This window comes from Littorina saxatilis, linkage group LG9 (assembly GCF_037325665.1).
Source record: "Littorina saxatilis isolate snail1 linkage group LG9, US_GU_Lsax_2.0, whole genome shotgun sequence".
Taxonomy (NCBI): Eukaryota; Metazoa; Mollusca; class Gastropoda; order Littorinimorpha; family Littorinidae; genus Littorina; species Littorina saxatilis.
This window is the reverse complement of record NC_090253.1, coordinates 10500137-10522684: the sequence shown is the minus strand read 5'-3', so window position 1 is coordinate 10522684 and position 22548 is coordinate 10500137. Positions and strand designations below refer to the sequence as shown.

At 45.1% G+C, this 22548-nt stretch overlaps 1 protein-coding gene and 1 long non-coding RNA gene across 3 annotated transcripts in view; one reads left to right on the top strand and one right to left on the bottom strand.

Moving 5' to 3' along the window:
• LOC138975254 (uncharacterized) overlaps positions 1 to 15087 on the top strand; it is a 17315-nt gene extending 2228 nt beyond the window's left edge. The window contains exons 2-3 of the mRNA XM_070347911.1: positions 4463 to 4870; positions 14425 to 15087. Of these exons, the coding sequence (XP_070204012.1) occupies positions 4463 to 4870; positions 14425 to 14570 (554 nt within the window). The 3' untranslated portion in view covers positions 14571 to 15087. The remainder of the gene's footprint in view (positions 1 to 4462; positions 4871 to 14424) is intronic.
• Positions 14424 to 22548, bottom strand: part of LOC138975255 (uncharacterized) — a 20618-nt gene continuing 12493 nt past the window's right edge. The window contains exon 2 of one of the 2 annotated variants that reach the window (XR_011458578.1): positions 14424 to 18701. This is a non-coding gene — a long non-coding RNA (uncharacterized lncRNA). The remainder of the gene's footprint in view (positions 18702 to 22548) is intronic. The other variant, XR_011458579.1, reaches the window with a different exon arrangement.

Genomic DNA, 22548 nt, shown 5'->3' with positions numbered 1-22548 from the left:
TAATAGAAAAACATGCCATACAATGCATGTATATTTTTAATAGAAAAACATGCCATACAATGCATGTATATGTCACGGTAGAGACGAAGATCTGGTAGAAACGTCGTTTCTACCGGTAGAGACGACGATCGGAGTTTCTACCGGTAGAAACGACGATCCTCGTTTCTACCGGTAAAAACGACGTTTCTACCAGTAGAGACGACGATCGGAGTTTCTACCGGTAGAAACGACGATCGGAATAAAACGTTTGTGTGTGTGTGTGTGCAATGTAGGTGATTTTGTCAATTATGAACACAATTCTATCTTACCGGAATGAACTCATTTTTAACGTTGTTTACAGAGCACGTGCATTTGTGGGAAATGTATTGAGAATGTCAGCAAATATTGTTCACCCACTAGCTACTACAACTGCCTTCACTGACCAGACGAAGACAGCAATCACAACTTTTTTTTCCTTCAGAGTGAACACAATTCGTGAAATATCTCTGTTAGTTTGACTTCCGAAAACAGTATTCCACAGACCTTCAACATTCTTATAGCCAGCTATTTTGCTATTTGCTAAAGATTGTTGACAATGGAACAAAAAGAAGAGTTCTACAAATTGTTAAAGCTTCACATTGATTCAACAAAAAGAGACTCGTTTACGATAACACAAGACAAGTACACACAGGCTATATCAGCCTTGCCGTTGGGTAAGGGCGAGAAGTGTGGGAATGGCACTTCAAACTGCAGAGAATCGGTGGCCAAATCATATTGTATTGCAAAAAAGCAAATGTGCCCGTAGTGTGCAAGGAAGACCCAATGTAACACCGCTAAATGCAAGTGCAAGCGGGCAGCAGTAGGCTACCCTGCTCTACAAAATGTCACCCTAAATCCACCCGATCGTGTCTGAACAAAGACAATCACTCTGGTGGGTGAGTGTACCCCTCTTCTGACAATTCTTCTAGTGCACTAAATGCAGTTCCAAACTGTCTAGTGATGAGCAAGCCTTTTATGAGGGGGGGGGGAGGGAGGGAGAGAGTTCCCTTGTGTATTATTTTTGCTATTTGAGTTGACTTTTACCAGCTGTTTTAAAGACTTGTGTATTATTTGTGCTATGTGAGGTGACTTTTACCAGCTGCTTTAAAGACTTGTGTATTATTTGTGCTATGTGAGGTGACTTTTACCAGCTGTTTTAAGGACTCTTGTGTATTAGTTGTGCTATGTGAGGTGACTTTTACCAGCGGTTTTACTGATGACAAGATCAAAGTTTCTCTTGCTTTCAACTAGCAACCATCTGTTTTAAAAACTCTTGTGTATTATTTCTTCGTTTCTACCGGTAGAAACGTCGTTTCTACCGGTAGAAACTCCAATCGTCGTCTCTACTGGTAGAAACGTCGTTCCTACTGGTAGAAACGAGGATCGTCGTTTCTACCGGTAGAAACGACGATCCTCGTCTCTACCGGTAGAAACGTCGTTTCTACCAGATCTTCGTCTCTACCGTGACATATACATGCATTTTATGGCATGTTTTTCTATTAAAAATATATGTCACGGTAGAGACGAAGATCTGGTAGAAACGACGTGGTGGTAAGACGTCGGCCTCTTAATCGGTTCGAATCCCGGCCGAAGCCGCCTGGTGGGTTAAGTGTGGAGATTTTTCCGATCTCCCAGGTCAACTTATGTGCAGACCTGCTCGTGGCTTATCCCCCTTCGTGTGTACACACAAGCACAAGACCAAGTGCGCACGGAAAAGATCCTGTAATCCATGTCAGAGTTCTGTGGGTTATAGCAACACGAAAATAGCCAGCATGCTTCCTCCGAAAGCGGCGTATGGCTGCCTATATGGCGGGGTAAAAACGGTCATACACGTAAAATTACACTCGTGCAACGTGTACGTGGGAGTTTCAGAAAGCGGCGTATGGCTGCCTATATGGCGGGGTAAAAACGGTCATACACGTAAAATTACACTTGTGCAACGTGTACGTGGGAGTTTCAGCCCACGAACGCAGAAGAAGAAGAAGAAGAAGAAGAGTTCACACAGAAAGAACACTCAGTGGGGCATGAAAAAAACAAGATACGTAGAAATACGTGTGTCAGGCATTTCTTTCCCTGTTGTTGTGGTTGAATTGAATTTGTTATTGTTTTATAATGTATCTTCGTGTTGGTTGCATTGTTGCAGATGATCTTCTTTTTATCCCCCCCTCTGCTTCTTTCTCTCTGTAAACTTGTAGGGCTAGTTATTTTTCGGTAACTTACCCAACAACCAAAATCACTTACCCAACAACGGGCCTGAATCCTCGATAGCTCATGGGTAGAGACTGTACACATTGTGGATCTACTTTTTGCGACTCAAAAGTTCAGAACACTCTAATGTACAAAATATACATTTCTGGAGCAAACAATACAACCATACCGCATTTAAACCAGCAACTACAGGCTTGAACACATGAATCTCAATATAAAATCCATGAGTTTGGTTGTTTTCTGAATTCAGATCTGCCGTGCACAATCGTTTATCGCTGGCAAGATTCCAAGGAAAAGTAACTCTTATACTTTGTCTAGCGACACGAGTAGTTCCCCTTCCAAATTTCGGCTGCATCGAGAAGACTTGCAATCCGACGGTCAGTTTTCAACAATATTTCATTTTATAAACAGATTACACGCAATCAATTGCAAACATTTAATCAACTTAAAGAACATGCAGCGGTTTCATACACTATTTTGCCCCAGAAAACTGAACTTCATACAGTTTTTAACGTTGGAACACGGGTGTAAAACTTCGTCTGCTAGTCACATTCGAGGAAAGAACATTTCCTGAGCGATACCAAAACATGAACAGAACACACACTATCTGCCTTTACCGCCACAGCAGAATGACAACATAACTGTGTACTTGATTTTTGTTCAAAACATGGAAACTGACAAGAGGTGTTAACAAAATTGAATAATTTGCACGGAACTATACAACCGCGCATTAATCGATCGCCTGCGCAGGTAGACTGGTTGGGTGAATATGATTCGATCAAACTTTCGCACAAAAACTCCTCTTTTCTTTGAATAACTGAAGAAAGGAGGGATAAAGAGGTTACATACCTCGTCTCAGTGATTATCAAAAATAATGGTCTCAGTTCGCGGTCATGAAAAAGCTCGCTGAAGCTCGCATTTTTCATGATCCGCTAACTTCGACCATTATTTTTGATAATCACTGAGACTCGGCATGTAACCTCTACGTCTTCTCCAGCGTAATTGGCAATGTGCCCTCTCTCTCTCTCTCTGTCCCTCTCTGTCCATATTTCTCTCCCTCTCTCTCTGTCCCTCTCTCTCTCCCCCTCTATCTGTCTCCCTCTCTCTCTCTCTCTGTCCCTCTCTGACCCCCCCCCTCTCTCTCCCTCTCTGTCCCTCTCTCTCTGTCCCTCTCTCTACCTCTCTGTCCCCCTCTCTCTCTCTCTCCCTCCCTGTCTCTCTCTCCCCCTGTCTCTCTCTCCCTCTGTCTCTCCCTCTTTTTCTCTCTCTCTCTGTATGCTGTTGTTTTTTGTGTGTGCTTATTTTGTCATTGTGTTGTTTACGGTTTGCTAGTTTGTTACTTTGATTGCTTATTTTTCCGTTTGTTCTACTTGTTTATCATGTATTAGAATGTTGAATTAGAAGGACACAAGGACAGGTTGTAAAAAGAGCGTAGCTAGCCTTAAACCTCTATCCTTAAAAAATAAAGTTACATCATCATCATCTCTCTCTCTCTCTCTCTCTCTCTCTCTCTCTCTCTCTCTCTCTCTCTCTCTCTCTCTCTCTCTCTCTATTCCGCATTGCAAAGCAGTAAACATGGTGTGATCTTTCATAGATTGGATAATTATCTGTTACGTTTCTGATCATACGTTTTGTTTGTTTGTTTGCTTAACGCCCAGCCGACCACGAAGGGTCATATCAGGGCTGTGCTGCTTTGACATATAACGTGCGCCACACACAAGACAGAAGTCGCAGCACAGGGTTCATGTCTCACCCAGTCACATTATTCTGACACCGGACCAACCAGTCCTAGCACTAACCCCATAATGCCAGACGCCAGGCGGAGCAGCCACTAGATTGCCAATTTTAAAGTCTTAGGTATGACCCGGCCGGGGTTCGAACCCACGACCTCCCGATCACGGGGCGGACGCCTTACCACTAGGCCATCGTGCCGGTATGTTATGAGTAAAGACTCATCATATATTGTTGTTGTCAATCACACACACACATACACACCGCGCGCAAACACACACCGCGCGCGCGCACACACACACACACACACACACACACACACACTCACGCACACACACACAAACACAGAGAGCTAGAAAGTGAAGAATATTATACTGAAGTCGTTTTGGTACCAAGACTCCGATCACAGAATAGTCGACTTTACTTTCCAGGGCTTTCTTGTACCTTGTTCAAGTCTTCCCCTGTACCTGTATCACCAAGTTCACCTCGTTACATACGTGTGCAGTGGACACACCCGACGGCCGCCTCTCCTGCCCGACACGGTGGAGGGAGGGGGACACCCAGATCCTGAAATGCACCGTCAAGGTGGCTCAGTACACCAACAGTTCCTGCCAGCAGTTTCCAGACCTCGTGGACTTCCAGTTCACCGCCAAAGACCAGACTTTTCCATCGTCCGAGTGCGCTGTGTATGGGCTAACCGAGACTTGCGACGGGCGCTTCCAGCCCAAGCACTGCCGCTGCAGGGAAATTTCGGACGGCTGTTACGTTGTCGAGTTCGCCGTGACTGCTCGCCGAGACCGACACGAGGGAGGCTCTTGGAAGTGCGTGCCGGGCTGTTCCGACCGGTTCTTCAGGAACCCCTTCCTTCACGGGGAGAGTGCTGATGCGCTGACGTGCGGTCCCGTAGAGTTTGGTGAGTTGTGTTTCTTCTTATGAGATAATACCTCAGAAAAGGTATTCCATCAGGTTCTGCGTTAAAACAATACTACCGCGCACGAGGACTGCCTTCGCTTCGCAAAAAAACGGTGTTGTAAAAGCTTTATTAAATTGTGTAAAATAGGCAACAAAAATCACTCTTTGTGAGGTTTGGTTTGGGTATCTCTACTGTGGTGCTTTTTTTTGTTCGTGTACGTGAAGCTGGTTACTAGGAAGCCGCGTCACAGAGGGCGCTACCCGTCTCCAGATTCTTCAACTGAATTGGCAAAACTCCCCCCAAAATGTCAGATGAATAGTATCCCTTTAACCGAGTGTTTGACTAACTAGATGGGAACGTCGCTTCTTTCTCTTCATGTCTGGCATGTGCAACACTTTGTGATGAACTCATGCGTGTCGCCCACAGAGGAAAAAAAAGAAAAACATATTTGTTTTACTCATTTTGGAAACTGAGTTGCAAAACATCAGAAGGGATGTTTAGGTTGTTCAAACATGTTACTTGCTGTTTGTCTGGTATGATGGCATAATATTCTGAAATAATCCGACAGTAATACTACACGACAGCGCTTTCGTCGAGTGACCTGTCCAAATGAACCCCGGACCTTTCTGTGTTCAACAACGTGGCGATATATGCCTCCCCATTCGGAATGGCCTTACACAAGACCTTCACAGTGAATATAGCCATACAAGATAACTAGCTGTTCTCGATAATCAATAACACTTTCTTCTCGTATTTGAAAGATAAAATCAATGAAATGTGCCTATTCGGAGTTTTGGTCGAATTCTAATTGGAACTGTATGTTTCTGTCGGGTCAATTTTTGGGAACGCCTTCGTTTGAGCGATCATCCTATTGGCAGGTCCGAATGCTTGTTTGTTTGTTTGATTGAAGTTTGTTTGTTCGTTTATCAATGTAGTGGTAGTAGCTAGAGTAAGCAATATTACAGAGAAAACAAATTATTTCTTGAAGGCGTGACGATTCACCCACACTGTGTGTTTAGCCGACCATGACAGTTGTTTGTCGGCAACAGAAAGAATGACAGGAGCTTGAGCTTCAATTGCAAACACCAACAGCGAGAGCCAATCAGTATTGACTTTGATTACTGCACAATGAGGGTCTGCCACAAACACAGTGTGTGTGTGAATCTTCATGCCTTTAACCTTCGCCAGGCCGGGATATCGACTACACACGGAACACATCGTGGGGCCGTGCGAACCCATGCTTCTCAAAGAAGGAAAAATATGCATACCCTTCCGTAGACCCATGCTTTCCAAAGAAGCAAAAACGTGCATCCCCTTCCGTAGACGCCGTGGTTAGATTTCCGCGAGAAGTAATTAAATTTAAACAAACAAAGGTCAAATTTAGACTACAAACGGAAGACGCCGTGGGGCCGTGCGGACCCATGTTTCTCAAAGAAGGAAAACCGTGCATACCCTTCTGTAGACGTCGTGAGCAGTGTGGACCCACATTGTTATTGTATGGATCCTTCTTTGAGAGACATGGGCCCGCACGGCCCCACGATGTCTTCCGTTTGTATTCTAAATTTTACCTTTGTTTTTTTAATTACTTCTCGCTGAAATGTAATGATCTTTTAGGACATAAGAGATTTTTAGGTGCCCGAGGCATTCTTAAAAGCTCATTAAAAACTTCCAAATGGTTTAAGAGATAATTGCAATTAAACACCCTTCTGGGTCCACACGGACCCACGACCACCGGCGAAGGTACACAATCTGTATTCAAGTATAAAATAAAAACCAAGAAAGGTATGTTGTTGGAACGTTTACTTATTGAAAAAACAAGACGTTAAGTTCACAAATATATCGACCCCGCGGTCTACACAGACAAACACTTATTACAAAAAATATATCTTGAAACAATGTTTCTTTCTTTCTTTCTTTATCTGGTGTTTAAAGTCGTTTTCAACCACGAAGGTTATATCGCGACGATGAAAGGGGGGAGATGGGATAGAGCCACTTGTCAATTGTTTCTTGTTCACAAAAGCACTAATCAAAAATTTGCTCCAGGGGCTTGCAACGTAGTACAATGTATTACCTTACTGGGAGAATGCAAGTTTCCAGTACAAAGGACTTAACATTTCTTACATACTGCTTGACTAAAATCTTTACAAAAATTGACTATATTCTATACAAGAAACACTTAACAAGGGTAAAAAGAGAAACAGAATCCCTTAGTCGCCTCTTACGACATGCTGGGGAGCATCGGGTAAATTCTTCCCCCTAACCCGCGGGGGGTTACTGCTTGACTAAAATATATACAAACATTGACTATATTCTATACAAGAAACACTTAAGGGTAAAAGGAGAAACAGAATCCGTTAGTCGCCTCTTACGACATGCTGGGGAGCATCGGGTAAATTCTTTCTCGTCCCAATATGGGACACCCCCTAACCCGCGGGGAGGGGGGGGGGGGGGGATTGAAACAATGTTTGGCCGCTTGCACCGAAGACACAACTGATGCAAGGACGGGGAGGGTCTCAGGAATCAAGACTCAGGAGTATTTATTCTAGGCCTCAGCCCATAAATAGGGTGATACACCATAACAAAGAGAAATCCATATGAACATATTCGGCGCACAGGCATACTTAATCAATACTGGCATAATCACATGTGCATGCATATCTACCCCTGCTCTATGAATTTCACACGCATTTCCGCTGCATTCATTCCACAACCATCCGCATATATATATGTACATGCCTTTTTAACGTGCGATAACTCTATAATATACGCTCTAGGAAAAATAAGAGCGTGTGATCGAATAAACAAATGTCATCTTATGGAAAACTGATATAGTTTCCATGGACAAAAACGTATTGCAATACCACCAACTTAACCAAAAACTACTTCTTTGCCTTCAAAACAAGAATGGCCAAGTGTCTTACATGTGCTGGGTTCTGTGACTGTACAAGTGTTGACAATTGAAATTTACATGGTATGCTGTAATATGTTGCTGCAATCAACTCTTCACGCAAATCTGCATACGCTGGGCATACGCATACAAAATGCACATCACTTGCAATGCATGTTCTACAAAAGGGACAGAACAAATCCGTTGTTAATTTAGTTTTGTTATATCTGTGCTTATTTGGCTCTGTAACTGACAATCCCATTCAATAACTTGCAAGAGTCTTAACAAGATACCTATTTAAATCAACCCGTTAATACAATCCCAAATGTCGATTTATCATTTCTGTAAGTTTCAAATCTGTCACTTTTCATCAAGTGGCTGGACCAATTTTGAACACTGCATTTTGACGGAAGGCGAAGGCAGTGACTAAGGGAGAAGAGATGGGTAACTGTAGTACTAGCAACTGTGCCACCACCCAGCCTCTCCTCACTGTTATATCTCAGACCTCTTCCCACGGTCTGGTATCAATTAGAATAAGAGTACATTGTGCACCCTAAGCTTCTCCCAGCACAGTATCCTTATGCTAATGAGTTTCACTCTGTGTTCACCTCTGTTACTGTATGCTGCTTAAATCTTATGCTCTATACTTCAATGAATAAATTTAGTGATAGACATTCGTCTGATGTTATACTGATGTGGCTGAGAGTGTGACCCTACGATAGCCTCCGAATACAAACACCTAACACCATACTATTACATGGTGGCAGCTCTGGTGCCCCAGTGTGAACATCTTACAACTTACAAGTGTTTTCTGTGCCAGCTTTTGTGTGTGTGACACTGACAGCATCTGATCATCGGAACTGTACTACCTCGAACTTTGTGACTGTGATTGTGATCTCTGTGAGTCTGGAACAGTGACTAACCATTAGTAACTGTGTCATTCCCTGTCTTCAACTGGATTACTGAATAATTATCCTGGACACTATCCTGACCACCAGTGACTGTGTCTCTGACAGACAGTAATGCTAGTGTTGTACACGGATACATCATCGACTCCGTAACCGTCACTCCGCACAATCTGGTAAGTGGTATCTTTCTCAATTTTACCACGCACACACAACCAACATGGCTGATGCACCATTGCCACGCCCAAAGATGGACTGGTCATCAGATGACAAGGCACAATCACTCCAAGATTTTAAGCAGCTCTGAAAAACACTGAGAAAAAACTGCAACACAACTACATCATGTTGTGGCTTGGCAGTGAGGGTTTACGTCTACTCAACACATGGAACCTCACTGTCGAACAGCTCGAAGACCCCAAAAACATCTGGGACAGACTGCAGCTACTCCAACCACCACAAAATTTCCGCATTCATCGGCTAGAAATGCAGCGACTGACGCAACGGACAGGGGAGTCGGTAGAAGATTTTTGCACAAGATGCAGAACAAAGGCCATCAAATGCAAGTATACTGACAAAGCCGCAGAAGATGAGAGAGTTTTAGAGCAACTTATCGCTGGGACATCTATTTCCACTGTCCAGCGTGAACTCCTCTCTCGGGACAGCACCCTGACCCTCGCTACAGCCCTAGAACTAGCAAAGTCACACGAGGCTACAGCGAACCATATGCGTCAAATGCAGGAATTGACAGCTACAGGCTCGACCATCGACGCCATCAGAGCAAAGGACAGCAGAGCATGCGGCAACTGCGGTGGAAAACACCCACCTCGACAATGCCCAGCCTACGGCACTAAGTGCTCAAAATGCCTCAGGCCCAACCACTGGCAGAAGGTATGCCGCTCGAGCACCAGCGGTAGCACAGACAGACCTGGACATGCTGCCCAGAGTCTTAAACAACACAAACCCCGAGGGCGGCGACGCGGTAGACCTGGCCACCAGCAAGGCGGCAGGAAACACATCAACGCCGTGCAAGACATCAGCGATGATGACCCTACTGACGACTTCGCCTGCCTGGATTTCTCTAGCATAGAGACAAATAACGGCGACAACCGGGATGAGCTATACGCCAGCCTGGACATCAAGTATTCAATGCCAGCATCCCTTAGAGTAAAGGTGGACACGGGAGCACAGGGAAACATACTCCCGCTCCGCATCTATCGGCGAATGTTTCCCGAGCAGCTCAACCATGAGGGTTTCCCGGCAACAGGCGCCACAGAACTACGTCGCACTGTACTACAAGCGTACAACGGGACACTCATCAAGCAATTTGGAGTCATCACGATCCAATGCAAATTCAAGAAAACAGAATGGCATGACGCAGAATTTTTTGTCACAGACAGCAACGGTCCAGCCATCCTGGGACTACCCAGCAGCAGACACCTGAAGCTGGTCACCGTTCACTGCGCCATTCAAACAGCAGCAGCACCAGCACTGAAGCCAGTCAAGAACGCCAGTGACCTGGAGCGTACATACCCTGACAGATTTGAGGGTATAGGCAACTTTGAAGGTGAGCTACACATCACGCTCAAGGAGGGAGCCCAAGCAGTGGTGCAGCCTCCACGCAAGTATCCCATCCAGCTTCTAGATGAAATCAAATCGGAGCTGAAGAAGATGGAGAACATTGGCGTAATCACCCCCGTCACGGAGCCCACAGACTGGGTTAACGCACTAGCTTTCAGCAGGAAGGCTAGTGGCGGTCTGCGTGTGTGTCTGGATCCCAGATCACTGAATCAGTGCATCAAGAGGACTCACCACAAGACCCCTACAATCGAGGAGATCACCAATCGCCTCAGTGGCTCCAAGGTTTTCAGCAAACTCGACGCCAAACACGGATATTGGGCCATCAAACTCGATGAGGAATCCTCCATGCTCACCACCTTCAACAGCCCTGTTGGCCGATTCCGCTTCAATCGTCTTCCCTTTGGCCTCAACGTGAGCCAAGATGCGTTCCAGCAAGCCATGGACCGCATCCTCAGCCAGTGTCCTGGTACCATCGGAATCACCGATGACGTCATTGTTCATGGCAAGGATGAAGAGGACCACGACAGGAACCTTCACCATCTGATGGACGTGGCAAGAAAATGTGGACTCGTCTTCAACAGCGACAAATGCCACATCAAGACATCTCAAATCAAATTCTTTGGGATGATCTATGACCTAGAAGGAGTCCATCCTGATCCAGACAAATGCTCAGAGATCCAGGCCTTGCCAGCCCCAAAGTCCGTCACTGATGTTCAGCGCTTCCTTGGCATAGTACAGTTCATGTCTCCTTTCATCCCCAAACTGTCCGACAAGACAGCACCCCTCCGTGCATTGACCAAGAAAGGAGTCAACTTTGAGTGGAACAGCTCGTTGCAGAAAGTATTCGACGACCTCAAAGCATCAATCTGCAAAGACACAGCCCTCTCCTTCTTCGACGTATCCAAGAAGACTACCATACAGGTCGACGCATCGAAAATCGGAGTTGGAGCAGCCCTATTACAAGACGGCAAACCCATAGCGTTCGCCAGCAAGGCCCTGACCGACACAGAACAACGCTATGCGAACATTGAACGTGAACTTCTTGCTGTCGTCTTTGGATGCACGCGATTCCATACGTACATCTATGGAAAACACTTTGTGGTCGAAAGTGACCACAAACCCCTGGAACAGGTGCAGAAGAAAAGCCTAGCTAGTACTCCACCTCGCTTGCAGCGAATGATGTTACAGTTACAACACTATGACGTCACCATCCAATATCGCCCCGGAAAAGAGATGATCCTTGCTGACAGTCTCTCCAGACTTAACCCGACACCCGGTAAATCAATCAGCCTGGAGCAGTCCATCTACGCAGTCCAGTTTTCATCTGACAGGCTTCAGGAGCTACGGCAGAAAACAGATGCCGACCCTGACCTTGCAGCATTGAGAGACACCATCATCGATGGGTGGCCAGATAACGCAAAACTTCTGCCCAAACGACTGCGAGACTACTGGTCATGCAAAGATGAACTAAGTGTGGAGGATGATTTGGTGCTCAAAGGAGATCGAATCATCATACCGGCAGCGATGCAAGCATACATACTGCAGAACATTCATGCTGGTCATCAAGGAAGTGAAAAATGCAAGCTTCGCGCCAAGACTTGCGTCTACTGGCGTGGAATCAATGCACACATTGATGACTGGGTGAAGAGATGCAACGTCTGCCAAAGCAACCTAAACAGCCAGCAGGCAGAAACTCTCCTCCCCCACGACGTTCCAACCAGACCTTGGCAAAACGTCGGCACAGACCTATTTCATTTTGACGGAAAGGAATACATCTTAGTCTCAGACTACTTCTCCAAGATGCCTTTCATCAGACGCTTACCCGCTCAGCCAACCAGCACTTCAGTCATCACAGCACTGAAACAGCTGTTTAGCGAACACGGAATACCTACAAAGGTCATATCAGACAACGGACCACAATATGACTCTAACGAGTTCGCAACATTCTCAGCAGAATGGGGATTCCAACATGTCACCAGTTCCCCAAGATACCCCCAGTCCAATGGATTTGCGGAACGCATGGTGCAGACAGTCAAGAAGACATTGCTCAAAGCAAAGCAGAGCAACTCTGACCCAGACCTGGCACTGCTTTGTCTCCGCACCACCCCCATTGACAGTTCGCTCCCTTCTCCTGCTGAACTCCTCTACTCCCGCAATCTCCAGTCCAATCTCCCACACCTGGCCAAACCCACTCCATACAACAGGAAAGCGCGCAGGAATCTTCAAGTCCGTCAACAAACTCAAAAAAAATACCACGATCGTTCAGCCCGAGACCTTCCTCCACTCCACACAGGCCAGAAGGTTCAGATGCAAGAAAACAACGGCACATGGATACCAGCAACTGTCGTCAACAAGAGGCCTGAACCAAGATCATACACCATCCGGACACCCAATGGTGGCATCTACCGCCGCAACAGAAGACAGCTGCGAGACCTGCCCACCATGCAGAAACGCCTCACCTGGGCAGACCAACAACAAGATGCCAGTCTCAGACCGCCTCGCCAAGACACCCCACAACCTGTGAACAACACACCCCAACGCAGTGACAACACCGAGTCGACAGTTCCAACAGCCCTTCGACGATCCAACAGACACACACAACAACCACAGCGACTCATTCAAACAATGTAGCTAACAGAAGTACTTGCAAGAAAGAAGAAAGAAGAGCATGCATGAAGACAGCAAGTTTTCCTGAAGAAGAGGAGAAACACACATACACAATGTGTTTTACATGTTTTACATACATACATTTATAATCACACAACAATACAATCCTCACACACAGACACATGTGAAGTGTTGTCAATGTGTATGTTTATGTTTTTTTATGTGTAGAAAGTAGTATGTGTATAGTCAATCTTTAACCTCAATGTAATTTTCTAACCGTAGTTGAAACAAACTGGTAAGAAAGAAAAAAATCAAAGAACTGACTGAACAAAGTCAAAGTACTGTGTGACTCCTCCAGACATTACTTTCAATTAACGACTACATATCTCGTGGTTTCAAGAAAGTATTCTATGATCTAATCTGTGACACTGATTTAATGCAGAACAGTGCCAACCAGCACCAACAGCTTCCAAGACACTTGCTAGTAGCGTTTCTGTGTCCTCAGCCACTGCAACCACGACTCTTGTGAAAACAGTCTAAGAACAGTTCCTATCACCCTTGGTGTTGATAATATAATATCTTTTGTGGTTGTAGGTTATCCTATGTTACTTAGTAAGAAGTGACACTATGTTCGAGATTTGTACAGTGTGTTATACTTGCTTTCCAAAAGAGAGGGGATGTAGTACTAGCAACTGTGCCACCACCCAGCCTCTCCTCACTGTTATATCTCAGACCTCTTCCCACGGTCTGGTATCAATTAGAATAAGAGTACATTGTGCACCCTAAACTTCTTCCAGCACAGCATCCTTATGCTAATGAGTTTCACTCTGTGCTCAGCTCTGTTACTGTATGCTGCTTATCTTATGCTCTATACTTTAATGAATAAACTTAGTGATAGACATTCGTCTGATGTTATATTGATGTGGCTGAGAGTGTGACCCTACGATAGCCTCCGAATACAAACACCTAACACCAAACTATTACAGGTAACGTCCTCACAAAGCTGACCCTAGAAAGTTACCATCTCTAACATCTTGTGCCCCTACAATTACATAATGCTTATTGGAATACCTTCACCTAGTGATACCTTCATCGTGCTTCGTAGGTCGTGGACCACCCAGAGCCTCACAGAATCGTCTTTATCTCTGAAACTTTTATAGCAGTCGACTATTTGGAGTTTTTGATTGAGGTTTCATGTAATCTCCAATCACCATACGACCATCCCATTGCCCAACTTTTAAAAGATTATCTTTGTAAACAAACAAATAAACGATGAAGTAATGTGAACTACACAGTCCGGATGATGTGGGTCGTGGACGACTTATCTGGAATTACGTACGGAATTGTGCGTTTTTTATCCTTGTTCGGATGGCCTGGGTCGTGTACGACCCATACTCTGCAAAGAGGCGGCAACACGTTTATCCCTATTCAGATGGCGTGGGTCGCGTGGGTGTTTAGGTTGAATCCTTCTTCGGAAAGTATGGGTCGTACACGACCCACATCATCCGGACTGTGTAGTCCAAAGCGTGATCCGGTGAAGGCTCGTCCCACTAATCTCATTGTCATTATTTCAACAGACGAGTGCGGGTCACGCGCCTCACCCAGCGTTATGTCCACGAAACATTTCAACTCGACGACAGCAACCTACGTGAAGACCTTCATGGCGTATTATGTGCAACCTTTCGTGGTCACCCAGGTGTTTTACATCATGAACTTTTTGTGAGGGTTAGGGCTGTCAGCAAGCAACCCAAAGCTACAGAGACAACTTGTAGTTATATACGTATCTTTGCCGAAGCATCATAACCATGTGACATGCGGGCGAGTACCGCACACACACACATTTATGCAAGCGTGTACATACACGCATGAACACACACATACGCATCAAATGTATAACTTGATTCTTCAACAATGTCAACAAGGGACTCCTCGGTGTATAGTCAAAAATGACGCTTATTTTGTAACTATGTACAACGTTTATTATGCCAAAAAAAAAAAATTGTCTGTTTCTGGTAACATGGCTAAAATAAATAGGGTCGGTAGGTAGGGATTTTTTTTTTTTTTTTTACCCCAAATGTAGACCAATAAAACTAACTTTAAAAATCGCGCAAAGAGACTGGATTCACTATACATAGAGACAAGACACTCAACACATTTACAAATCGTCAGCGGACTTTCGTTTTCACACGTTTTTGTTGTTCATTTTCTCACCCTGTCCTTTACCACCAAAAAATTTTTTTGAGTTTGGAAAAAAAAAGTTTAGGGTCGGCGCCGAAATTTAGGGTCGGTCGGGTGACCAGAAACAGACAATTTTTTTTTTTGGCCTTATGCCAATGTTGTTGTTTCTTTCTCCTCAAGGGGAACGTGTGTCACTCTGATCAAATGGACAATATGCTGAAAATAAGAAATATATGAATAAAATTTGTATTAACAAATCTTGGTTTGATTTTCTATTTCAAATCATAAAGATAGTAACTTTTGTTTGTTTGTTTGTTTGTTTGCTTAACGCCCAGCCGACCACGAAGGGCCATATCAGGGCGGTGCTGCTTTGACATATAACGTGCGCCACACACAAGACAGAAGTCGCAGCACAGGCTTCATGTCTCACCCAGTCACATTATTCTGACACCGGACCAACCAGTCCTAGCACTAACCCCATAATGCTAGACGCCAGGCGGAGCAGCCACTAGATTGCCAATTTTAAAGTCTTAGGTGGGGCGGGGATATAGCTCAGTCAGTACCGCGCTGGATTTGTATCCAGTTGGCCGCTGTCAGCGTGAGTTCGTCCCCACGTTCGGCGAGAGATTTATTTCTCAGAGTCAACTTTGTGTGCAGACTCTCCTCGGTGTCCGAACACCCCCGTGTGTACACGCAAGCACAAGACCAAGTGCGCACGAAAAAGATCCTGTAATCCATGTCAGAGTTCGGTGGGTTATAGAAACACGAAAATACCCAGCATGCTTCCTCCGAAAACGGCGTATGGCTGCCTAAATGGCGGGGTAAAAAACGGTCATACACGTAAAATTCCACTCGTGCAAAATAAAAAACCACACGAGTGTACGTGGGAGTTTCAGCCCACGAACGCAGAAGAAGACAGAAGAAGAAAGTCTTAGGTATGACCCGGCCGGGGTTCGAACCCACGACCTCCCGATCACGGGGCGGACGCCTTACCACTAGGCCAACCGTGCCGGTTAAGATAGTAACTGTGTCGCTTCAAATTAACCAACTGTGTGAAGCTAGCCACACATGCATTTATCTTCTCTCTCATGTATATGTGTCAACATGTGTGGATTCAAATGACTAAACTGTGTGAAGCTAGCACCCAACTCTGAACAAGCTTGTTCTCTCTCTCTCTGTCAACATGTGTTGCTTAAATTGACCGAACTCTGTAAACCTCTCGTACCACTCTCCTAGCATCACACTCTGTACATGCATGTTTTTTACTCTCTTGTATGTATCAACATGTGTTGTTTTAAATGACTAGACTGTGTAAACCTAGCATTACACTCTGTACATGCATGTTTTTTCTCTCTTGTATGTATCAACATGTGTTGTTTTAAATGACAAGACCGTTTAAACCTTGCATCACACTCTGCACAGGCATGTTTTTTCTCTCCTTTATGTGACAACATGTGTCGCTCCAAATGACTACAGTATGTAAATCTAGCATCACACTCTTTGCATGCATGTTGTTTCTCTCCTGTATGTGTCAACATGTGTCTCTTCAAAGAACCAGACTGTGTAAACCTAGCATCGCACTCTGTACATACATGTTTTTTCTCTCTTGTATGTATCAACATGTGGTTTTTTAAATAACTAGACAGTGTAAACCTAGCATAACACTCTGCACAGGCATGTTTTTTCTCTCTAATTGTTGAATGTATCAACATGTGTCTTTTCAAAGAACAGGACTGTGTAAACCTAGCATCACAATCTGCACAGGCATGTTTTTTCTCTCTAATTGTTGAATGTATCAACATGTGTCTTTTCAAATAACAAGACTGTTTAAACCTAGCATCACACTCTGCACAGGCAAGTTTTTCTGTATGTGACCACATGTGTCGCTCCAAATGACCATAGTAAGTAAACCTAGCATCACACTCTTTACATACATGTTTTCTCTCTTTTGATGAATGTATCAACATGTGTCGCTTCAAAGAATAAGACAGTGTAAACCTAGCATCACACTCTATACATGCATGTTTCTTCTCTCCTGTATGTGTCAACATGTGTCTCTTCAAAAAACAAGACTGTGTAAACCTAACATCACACTTTGCACATGCATGTTTTTTCTCTCCTGTGTGTGTCAACATGTGTCGCTCCAAATGACCATTGTGTTTAAACTTCACATCACACTCTGTACATGCATGTTTGTTCTCTCCTGTATGTGTCAACATGTGTCTCTTCAAAGAACTAAAATATGTGAACCTAGCACCACACTCTTTACATACATGTTTTTTCTCTTTTGATGAATGTATCAACATGTGTCGCTTCAAAGAATAAGACAGTGTAAACCTAGCATCACACTCTGTACATGCATGTTTCTTCTCTCCTGTATGTGTCAACATGTGTCTCTTCAAAGAACTAAAATATGTGAACCTAGCACCACACTCTTTACATACATGTTTTTTCTCTTTTGATGAATGTATCAACATGTGTCGCTTCAAAGAATAAGACAGTGTAAACCTAGCATCACACTCTGTACATGCATGTTTCTTCTCTCCTGTATGTGTCAACATGTGTCTCTTCAAAAAACAAGACTGTGTAAACCTAACATCACACTTTGTACATGCATGTTCTTTCTCTCCTGTATGTGTCAACATGTGTCTGTTCAATTGACAAGACCGTTTAAACCTAGCATCACACTCTGTACATGCATGTTTTTTCTCTCCTGTATGTGTCAACATGTGTCGCTCCAAATGACCATTGTGTTTAAACTTCACATCACACTCTGTACATGCATGTTTGTTCTCTCCTGTAAGTGTCAACATGTGTCTCTTCAAAGAACTAAAATATGTGAACCTAGCACCACACTCACCATGTTTTTTCTCTCTTGTTGAATGTATCAACATGACATGTCGCTTCAAATGACCAGACTGTGCGTACCGAGCATCACACTCTGTACATGAATGTTTTTTCTCTCCTGTATGTGATTCTGGTGTCTGTGTCTCTTGTTCTCGCCAGGTATCACTGTGAGTGCTGACTTCAGTCTGTGTTTCTGGTGTCTGTATCTCTTGTTTCAGCCAGGTATCACTGTGAGTGCTGACTTCAGTCTGTGTTTCTGGTGTCTGTATCTCTTGTTTCAGCCAGGTATCACATTCACAGTGAGTGCTGACTGCAGTCTGTGTTTCTGGTGTCTGTGTCTCTTGTTTCAGCCAGGTGTCACTGTGAGTGCTGACTGCAGTCTGTGATTCTGGTGTCTGTATCTCTTGTTTCAGCCAGGTATCACTGTGAGTGCTGACTGCAGTCTGTGATTCTGGTGTCTGTATCTCTTGTTTCAGCCAGGTATCACTGTGAGTGCTGACTGCAGTCTGTGGTTCTGGTGTCTGTATCTCTTGTTTCAGCCAGGTATCACTGTAAGTGCTGACTGCAGTCTGTGGTTCCGGTGTCAGTAACTCTTGTTTCAGCCAGGTATCACTGTGAATGTTGACTGCAGTCTGTGGTTCTGGTGTCAGTAACTCTTGTTTCAGCCAGGTATCACTGTGAGTGTTGACTGTAGTCTGTGGTTCTGGTGTCGGTATCTCTGGTTTCAGCCAGGTATCACTGTGAGTGCTGACTGCAGCTTGTCCTTCCAATGTCTGCACTGTAGGCTCAGTAGTTTTTACATCTCTGGTGACAACCTCTCCTTCCTGCACTGGAAAGGAAAGCAAGACCAATCTCAGATGATCAGGTAAATCTTGTCTATTAAAGTACTGTGATACATGTACCAGGTAAATTAAGTCTCTTGGAGTTATCTGGTAAACATTCAGTCTGTTTGATATCAGACAACGTCGTCACAGACTTTTGGCCTAACTCGTTTTAGACACCTTTCCAGAAGAAGGCCAACAATGATTAATTTTGTTATAAAAGATTAAACCATTTGTTCCCGGTTTGAATAGAAAGAAAAGAGAATGTTGTATTGGCCATCATATTTCAGAGATTATTTCTCATAAAGAATGATTTACTAAGTCTGAAGCACAAAAACATCAAAATCGCCAAGAATCGAGTGACGCCAAAATTCAATGACGACATCAATATGTAATATCTCCATTGATCGAAAATGTTAACAAATTTTCATTTGATTAATATACTTACCCGAATCACATATAAGCATTGACACAGTCTGAAATGCAACATGTCTGAAATACGCTACCCGTCAAAACTTTAAGGGAGGCAACCCCACCAAAAAAGGGCTGCAATAGTGCGTTTGTAAGTGCGCTAGTCCATGGGGGTTTTCTCCCCTCTGGCCTGTGTGACGTCACTACCGCTCCACAGCACGTGGTCTAGTCATACGACTTTATAGAATACATAGAAACTATAATGCGGGGTTAGTGGGAGGGAATTAACTTTGTGATTCGGGTAAGTATATTAATCAAATGAAAATTTATTATCAATATTTTCTATTAAATTCATATTCTTACTCCGAATCACATATAAGCAGATAGCTTCAACAAGGCGGTGGGAACCTATTGATATACTCTGAAGTGGACTTGACCCGCTCCTGCTGCCACAAGGCGGGCATTGAACGGGAGATGTCCTGTCTAGTTCCGGCGACGTTTCTCAAAATTGATGAAACGTCGTCCGACTTCCAAAAAGCTGTTCATAGAACACCGTAGAGTCCTCCTGAACTGAGGACTGCTAGAGGCGATGCCCAAATTCTAGAATCGTGCACTCTTGTAGGTGCTGGAGGAAGGGCTGACTGCCCCCCCCCCCGTCTTTTGTTTCTCACCACTCATAGATTTGCCTAATGATAGTAAAAAACCCACCTGGATAGGGTCAATTTAGATAAATATCCTTGTCCCGTTTTCATGTTAAAGGATATAAAGAGCAACATTGTTGAATTTAGCAGTTGCACGCAAGACAGTCTGAGTCGCCTGGCTAAAAAACCTACTGAGCGGTTGCACTCTGGTGACCGGTTTGTTTGTTTGTTTATTTGTTGCTTAACGTCCAGCCGACTACGCAGAGCCATATCAGGACGAGGAAGGGGGGGATGAAGGGGACCACTTGTCAAGCGATTCCTGTTTACAAATGCACTAACCCATTACTTGTGTCCCAGCAGGCTTTAGTAAAACTAAATTAATACCTACTGGAAGATTACCAGTTTCCAGTATGTTAACTGGTGACCGGTGGGTATTGGTCTGGTTAGATAAAAGCCAGAAAGTCTGGTCTAAACCTGAGTGAAATTGATGTAAGCTTCGTGTGTTACATCTCCCGGACGACCGGAAAGAGCGTCAACCTCGCTGACTCTGTCTTGCTCCTGACGAACGAAAGAAGTGTTAAACTTCTTGCAATCAGCGAATCCAGGAAGACAGTCATAACTCTAAAAAGAGAGCTGTGAAAGATCAAAAGAAGAAGACAAACCTTGTCTTCAATAGAAAACGAGAGTAGTGAAGCTAGTATCAGTGTGAACAACGAACAAAAACATGTGCGTCTGCCTTTCGGATCGAACAAAGGGAGTTCCAGCCGACCAGGAGTATTTGTTTGTTTGTTTGCTTAACGCCCAGCCGACCACGAAGGGCCATATCAGGGCGCGGTGCTGCTTTGACATATAACGTGCGCCACACACAAGACAGAAGTCGCAGCACAGGCTTCATGTCTCACCCAGTCACATTATTCTGACACCGGACCAACCAGTCCTAGCACTAACCCCATAATGCCAGACGCCAGGCGGAGCAGCCACTAAATTGCCAATTTTAAAGTCTTAGGTATGACCCGGCCGGGGTTCGAACCCACGACCTCCCGATCACTTTCATTCTTTGTTTTCTTTTCTTTCTTTATTTGGTGTTTAACGTCGTTTTCAACCGTTCAAGATTATATCGCGACGGGGAAAAAGGGGGGGGGGGGGGGGGGGGGATGGCATAGAGCCACTTGTTAATTGTTTCTTGTTCACAAAAGCACTAATCAAAAAATTGTTCCAGGGGCTTGCAACGTAATACAATATATTACCTTACTGGGAGAATGCAAGTTTCCAGTACAAAGGACTTAACATTTCTTACATACTGCTTGACTAAAATCTTTACAAACATTGACTATATTCTATACAAGAAACACTTAACAAGAGTAAAAGGAGAAACAGAATCCGTTAGTCGCCTCTTACGACATGCTGGGGAGCATCGGGTAAATTCTTCCCCCTAACCCGCGGGGGGACCTCCCGATCACGGGGCGGACGCCTTACCACGAGGCCAACCGTGCAGGTCCTCCATGAGGTAGCTGCTAAATTGTTCGTAATGAACCAGAGACAAAAGACGTGTCTCTTGCTCGCTGGCTAGAGGCAGGAGAAAATGTCGAGCCTAATTCCGGCATTTTCTAGACTTCTACATTGAAGAATCATAGAAAATGTCTTAAAACCGAAACCTAAGGAAATAACTTCCAGTTTCGACGAATATGCGACCTCTCACATAAGATGGAACGAGGCTGAGGGTGAAGGGAGGAAGAGTCGAAATCCGAAGCCACAGGGACAGGAAGTGCATTTGTCTCGCCACGAACGGACGAAACGACTGTTAAACAGACTGCGGCCAGAAGCCGTGATGCCCGTAGGCCAGCCGTTGTTCCAAACTCCATGAGGTACTCAAGTACCGCCAGTGAAAAGAACGGAATTTCTGGTCGAAACCAGAAGTGCAGCAGACTAAGCAGCCAGAGGCTGGAACGACTGCTGCACAGACTGCGGCCAGAATGCAAGTCGGGGTGCCCGAAGGCCAGTCCGAGGTCCAACGCCGCTAAGACCTCAACGGGTGCTCTAGCGGGAGGACCTGTCATTCCTGTTGAAACTGGAAGCGCAGCTGCCATGGATGGCTGCTGGCTCTGCCCCAAAACTCCTGAGAACCCATGCTGGCGATCGTCAAAGAGAGAAGGGGCAGACAAACCTGGCAGGTAGTGAACCTGCACTGGCCGTGTCGCCGAGGAGACGAGCGTATCCTAACTCCGCCCTGAGGTGGGAGACGGTAGAGGCCGGCCAGGAAGTGACCTATCTCTCAAAAGAGGGTGTCTTGGCGTTTCACGAGAACAGTAAGACAGGTCAGTGGCCGAAATTTCCGGTCAGAACCGGAAGTGCAGCAGACGAGGCAGCCAGAGGCTGGAACGACTGCTGCACAGACTGCGGTCGGAAGCCAGGGTGCCCGTAGGCCAGTCCAAGGACCAACACCGCCGAGACCTCAACGGGTGCTCAAGCGGGAGGACCTGTCGTTCCGTACGGAACCGGAAGCGTAGGTGCCATGACTGGCTGCTGACTCTGCCCCAAAACTCCTGAGAACCCATGCTGGCGAACGTCAGAGAGAGAAGGGGCAGACAAACCTGACAGGTAGTGAACCTGCACTGGCCGTGTCTCCGAGGAGAGGAGCGTATCCAAACTCCGCCCTGAGGTGGGAGACGGTAGAGGCCGGCCAGGAAGTGATCTATCTCTCAAAAGAGAGTGTCTTGGCGTTTCACGAGAACAGTAAGACAGGTCAGTGGAACCGGAAGTGCGAGCAGCACTGGCGGAACCGAAAGCAGGAGACGGAGCACCG